Raw genomic sequence first — 6,000 nt, 5'->3', positions numbered from 1 at the left:
GCTATCCTGATGCTCCGGTGCATTGAGCATAACAATCGCCTTCGACACACCCACAAAGCTGGAGGCATTCGAGCTTGTCGCCAGATTCGTCATGAGCCCATTGGGTACTCCATCATCGCGGCTTCATACAATGCAGGCGATGCTGAGGACAAGTTTGCTGAGTGGGACAACTCCTCAGGCGAATACCATCTCACTCACCTTGACGTTCCCACCCCCACCGCTCGCAATCTCAAGGTTGACATGCCTATCCTCTTCAACCCCAGAACCATCCAAATCCCCGGATATGTCATCATCCCAGAACGCGAGTATAACGATAATCGGTACCTCGGTCATACCCTCTTCCTCAGACAGGAAAGGGCCAAGGAGAGGGCCATCCAGAGACGAAAAGACAAACGGGCGGGAATCCTCTGGGAGGACCGTGACGATTTGCTGGATTTCCTCTCGGACTCGGACTCGGGCTCTGACCGTCCATTGGAGTTTATCCAAGGCGCATCTAACATCGGCGATGGAGAAGACGACGCAGAGGGTGACGTTGACGTCGAGGTGAATGGCGAGGAAAGAGATGCTGCTATGCAGAACGGAGAAAATTAGTCTCGTGACGTTTACTTTATTCCATCAACAATTTTCTTTACTTACCTTATATTTCGTTGAAAAAAAAAAGGGATACATACCACGCTACCGTATTGTCCAACTTCGTTGGCCAGGAGGGCGTATGTTACGAGTCGTTCCACGGCCCGATACTTTTACCTGACGTTTTCCCTCTTTCCCCCGTCTCCCCGGTTTAGCCCGTATTTGTTATTCCCACCATATATATATATATGCCAGTACACGTATTGTAGCTAGGGGTTTTTCGCAATCAACCAAGCCTATAAGCCTGTCAGTGACTGCGCGAGCCTTTCGTGAGAGAAGTGACTTTCGCCACCCTCTCAGACTGGAACAAGAGGGAAGGAGAGGACCTGAGGACCGGTACCTCCACCGTGTCTTAGCAGATTGCTTACTTGTGACGGTTAATTAAATGCAGAATCCAAAAAAAAGAAAAAGACTCGAACACATTATATAACCCATGCGATGGGGGCCATTGAGCCGAGACAAGAGAAGAATTGGACGTCACTTATCACGTCAGTTTTGTTTCGTTCTGCCTTTGAACACATTCAGAATGCATTTTCATGTATGCGGCATCACTGTACACGGTAATTCACCGATGATCATGCAATGCCCGGCATAAGGTCTTGACGGAAATTCCGCCTGGATGTAGGGGATGTAGCCTACGATATCGTGCACTGATTCACATCGTCTTCATTTCATGTCTGCACCAGCGCGTTCATCGTATCAGAATTGTAAAATACGATAGAAAGTCGGAAACATTGATGGTGCTCCCACCGCCGCCGCCCGGTCTACCGGCGAAGTACATACTGTACTAGTACTAACCATGTACCCATAGCAAGGACTACTGTACAATCCAGTTCAGCTGCAGCGCGTTCATGTTGTATGGCTCGATGTGGACTAACAACCCTCAACTTGGAGAGGCTGAGCGTGAGTCGAGGATAAAGCCTCGTCGCCATCCTTTTGAGCTAAAAAGAAGTGCACTTCTGTGAAAGCCGGGCGTTCAGGGGAAAGACTTGGCGAATACTTAGCAGAGTACGGAAGTTTTATATCATAATTGCACAGTATATAGCATATAAATTAGCGATAGCACGTAGAAAGCATGTGGATACATCCAATCAAAGCAAAGAAAGTTTTTCGTAAGCCAATGCAATCTCATTCCATCCTATTAAACTGTGCCGTTTTACTCCAGCTCTTTTGTTGGAATTCTTCCGCTTCTAATGCTTTCAAGACTGCATCCTTCAGCGTCGTATCCCCATACTCTCGTAGACGCAGAAGGACCGTGACAAAATGGTAAACCTCGATGGGTGAGGAAATGTTGAATGTTTGAACATTGCGCTCAACGATGTAGACGGTCTAAGATGAGATAAATTAAACATCAGCACTGTAGCAAAATAAAAGAACTTACTTCGGAGTCGCTCGAGCACCAAGCCATAAGTACAGCTCCTTCAACGCCATCTGTCGCCAATGCGAAAACAGCTTGTTTGGTCACTCCCAGACTTGCGAGATACCTGACAGACGCTTCCGCGTACATTTTTGCTTGCACGACGGCCTTCGCGTAAGTCTGCGTAGGCTTCTTGTATTCGGCAACTAAAACGGCCAAGAGAAGTTTAGTGAGCAGCTCCTTGACATCCATCACCACCCCAGGTGGGAATGTCATCTTGGGTGCTAATTTCGTCACTGAGCACGTCACCGAAAATGGCCGTAGCAAGTTTTCTTTTCTAGTCGCCCGGGTACCGTTTGATCCTTGCTTGTCGTCGGTCCGCCTCCCTACTTCCTCGTCAGGCACCTGAATATGCCCTTCCTGCTCTTCTGCAATTGAGAGCAGCTCACTTTGCGTCGTTGCAGACTTCGTTCGCCTGGAGCCATGAACAGGCCTGGATCTTCTAACCTTCGGCATCTCCGACACTGCATTTTCATCTGGCTCAGATATGTTATCTTCGCTGAGAGTCTTTGCAGCATTGACAGTCTCGCGGGTCTCTGTGATACAAATGAGAGGCTCCTCGATAAGCTGCAGGCGCTCCAACGGCAACGTCAGGATGGCGTCAACGATCCCAAGCTCTGGCTCATCTCCGGCACGCTTCAGTATGGCTTTCCTGGCTGCCTCTGCATTATCAAAAAGCGCGGAAACAGCACGTGATTGCGTGGCTGCGACCAAATGAAAATCTTCTGCCTGCCGAACGAGCTTCGAATTGGAGGAAGACATGAACTTGGGATCTTCCAGTTGTAAAACGTGTTGATAACTGATATTGCGTGATTGCCGAGCGACACCCTGAAATTCTGCAGCAGCAGAAGTCGGGGAGGTGTTCATCACATCTGCCGCGACATTCCGCGAGAGCGACAATGCTCTTTCGAGACTATGACTAGGATAAGTATACAACACAGGTACGCCGACAAACATAACTCACACCACTCTTCCAGAAGCGAGCTCATGGACATTCACGAAGCCGAGGTTCAGAAGAATATCCCATTCATGACGAGCTTCAGCTTCGTTAGGTGATTTATCAGCGAGCTCCTTGGAGTACCCGCCGACGGATGCCCAAAGAAGAGACGAAAAGCAACCCGAAATGACCTCCCAGAAGTGCCGTGGAAGTTGGGAAGTGTTTTTACCACCGGAGCATGCATCAATTTGAACGAGAAAGTGGTCGCGAACTTCTTCGATCCGTTTGTCAACGACAGGTGATTCATTCTAGAAACAATAAGCGTGAAGGGACAGATTGTAGTGATCAGACATGCTTGCCTGCTCGATAGGAGGTTTCATATACTTGGTCATTTCCTCATAGAATTCAAGCATCTCGTTAATCTCGTCAGCAGCATCGACTATTCCATGAGCATTTGTGTCCAATGGTATGTTGCTCAAACTGATAATTTTGCGGTCGTGTGCATAGCTTGAGAAAGAAAGCTTCGCGGCAGGGGATATGCCAGCCAAGGACTTCGCACCTAACCTGGTGGGAACGGGATATCAGAACGGGTAGTTTAAAGTGGTCAAAAATAAAAGGCGTACGCTGAACACGACAAGGCATCTGCGCTCTTCGAACGCTTACCAGTGTTTTCATTATTAGAAGAACCACCATCCGTCTTTGTTCTGAAAAAGAGTTAGAAGGAAATCGACTGAAGCATGAGCAGTCTAGATTCACTCTTGTCCTCCACGTTCATCAAGCTGAGCAGATGCTCTATCCGATGGAGTCTTCGAACCCGTAGCTCCGAGGGAAGGCTCGCGAGGATATCTGAGATCGATATCGGGCACAAATGGTGTAGGCTCTGCTGGAGGACGTTCTCGTTTGCTGTCTGCAGACATTGAGCGCCTCGGATGACGTGCAGACCTAGCCTTCGAAGAGGACCGCGTAGTCCGCTTTTCAGAGTCAGCTATGTTGGATGAACAGCAGCAGTTAGTCGACGGAGTATCGGAAGGTGCTGTGTGGTCGGTGTCACTGTTAAACAGATGAGGGACAGCGTTAAGGCCAAATGAAGTGACTCTCACCATCTTTCCACCGTATTTCGCCAACAAACAATCCTTTGTTCCCATTGTTCTTCTTCGGAACCGGAATCGTCATCATCGATGGTATCTGATCTCCATGAAAGTCGTTTGAATGTCGGAGCTTGGCATTGGGCAACGATTCCCTCGACATGCGCCCGAAGGCCGATGATAAATTGTGCAAATTTGAGAGCACTGACGGCGTCAGTAAGGTCGTACACTCCTAATGAGGGGTCTGTACGCGTCCCATCTGCGTACGCAAAACGAACTGTGGGCTATTCAAATCAGGCAGTGGAGGTAATGGGTCAGAAGAAGCTGACGCACCAGAACATCAGGGTCCGCGCATACATTGTCAAGCCAACCGAAGACCACCCGGCCCACGAACCCTGTTTTTGACAGGATAATTCCAATAACAGGCTTGCAAATTCCCCAAGTAGAACGCTGATAAACAACACCGCTCATTAGGCTGAAAATGTCTTCTTCATCCGTGACACAAAGGTACGGGAGAACAACAGAGTTCGGATGTCGCCAGTAGGCAAGGATGTGGCCATCAAGAGGAACATAATATGACTGGGCAGACGTCGGATCCGTTGAAGCCTCTGTGCGTTCATAGCTGGTGTCACTATCAGAGGATGATTCGTTTGAGCGTTCCGCTCTCATGATAGACAGGTGCCCCGAAGCGTCATCCTCTACGACCGGCCTTGGCCGCCAAATATCTTCAACGATATGAGATATCAGCAATGAAGCATGTCCATCCTCCATCGTATTCGAAGAATGTGATAATCGTGGTCGAACGAATGCAACATCTTGCCTGCGAACAATTTCGTTAGGAAATAGATCAATTGATTCCATTCAAATGCACGCACATTATATATGATTTATCATAGCACATAAATGAAAGCGAACGTATAAGAAGGGACCAGAATGGTATCGTTGACTGTCTAGTATCATCCTTCGAACCGCCGGCGAGAACTCTGAGCGCGGCAACAGTCGAAAGCAGTAGATCCAAAATATCTAGTACTTCCGAGGAGGAGTCTGTGAGATGTTCTGGAGAACATTCTAGGATACTTTCAAGCTCCTCGAGTAACGGAGATGCCCTAGAAGAGACAGGTGGGTATGGGCCGTTGGCAAGTCGTGATGGGATTGGAGAGTCAAGTAAGCACGCCAAATGCTGTATCTCAGTGGGCCATTCAGTAGCTCGCGAGACAATAAAATTCAAAGAAGACATAGCAGCATCAGTTGTATAACCCTTCGCGATTCTGCGTCGTTGAGAGAGGAAGACGACAGTCGTTGTGCCGTTCAGTGGCAATGGCGCGAGTCCAACCACTGCGTCGCGATGCCGTCTCAGACACGTGATCGGATCTCTTTTCTGGTCTTTTTTTTCAATCTCTTGTTGAAACCTAGGCTTAAGGATATCTTTTCACTGTAAGCTTTTGCAGTGGTATATCGCTCCTTGCATACTTTTTTTTCAGTATGCCTCTTTACCCCAAGAGGCGTCGGTACTCCAAGGGCCCACAATACTTTTGGTGAGAATGAAAGAAAATCCAACCATCAAACTTTGTTGCCCAGATAGATGTCGAATGGGTATCACCGATGAAAAAAACCCACACATGGGTTCAATATAACATCAGCTATATAACTTACAAGATAATACATGTACATCGATAGCTTTTGTGCAGTAGCAAGAGCAGTACGAAAGATATTGTCCATGTAGATCCGTCCCGCCTCGAGAAGAGGCCACTACCTTGATCACTTGTGCAAGTCTGGGGAAGTTAGAGATGAGCGGCCCAAGGAGTCTGTCGAAGACATATATCCCGCTGCCCGTACTGGACCAGAGAACAACATAAGAGGGTCTGTACGGGTGGGGATGACGCTCTCGCTCGACGTCCGCTGATGCGTCTGCGGGAGCGGGAGGGGGCGAA

At 48.4% G+C, this 6,000-nt stretch overlaps 1 protein-coding gene across 1 annotated transcript; it reads right to left on the bottom strand.

Annotated features, from left to right (window-relative positions):
• Positions 1 to 1,673: 1,673 nt before the first annotated feature.
• On the bottom strand, positions 1,674 to 5,381 carry BT62DRAFT_957902 (uncharacterized protein). Its single transcript, XM_043188433.1, has 9 exons — positions 4,945 to 5,381; positions 4,403 to 4,889; positions 4,085 to 4,353; positions 3,741 to 4,034; positions 3,608 to 3,688; positions 3,344 to 3,548; positions 3,012 to 3,292; positions 2,012 to 2,960; positions 1,674 to 1,959 (listed from the first exon to the last, which is right to left on the bottom strand). The coding sequence occupies exons 1-9, from the start codon at positions 5,304 to 5,306 to the stop codon at positions 1,759 to 1,761; spliced, it is 3,129 nt and encodes a 1,042-aa protein (XP_043033119.1). The 5' UTR covers positions 5,307 to 5,381; the 3' UTR covers positions 1,674 to 1,758.
• Positions 5,382 to 6,000: the final 619 nt, after the last annotated feature.

The sequence above is a fragment of the Guyanagaster necrorhizus genome, assembly GCF_019112545.1.
Source record: "Guyanagaster necrorhizus MCA 3950 unplaced genomic scaffold BT62scaffold_67, whole genome shotgun sequence".
In the NCBI taxonomy this organism is placed as follows: Eukaryota; Fungi; Basidiomycota; class Agaricomycetes; order Agaricales; family Physalacriaceae; genus Guyanagaster; species Guyanagaster necrorhizus.
The sequence above is the reverse complement of the archived record's forward strand: the minus strand, read 5'-3'. Positions and strand labels throughout refer to the sequence as shown.

Bases quoted from the DNA above. Each gene is read 5' to 3' on its own strand.
- BT62DRAFT_957902 (XM_043188433.1), bottom strand. From the start codon at position 5,306: ATGTCTTCTTTGAATTTTATTGTCTCGCGAGCTACTGAATGGCCCACT. The intron at 3,689-3,740 runs GTGAATCTAGAC...ACTCTTTTTCAG, and splicing joins GATGAACGTGGAGGACAAGA to AACAAAGACGGATGGTGGTT. The intron at 3,549-3,607 runs GTACGCCTTTTA...CGTTCCCACCAG, and splicing joins GATGCCTTGTCGTGTTCAGC to GTTAGGTGCGAAGTCCTTGG.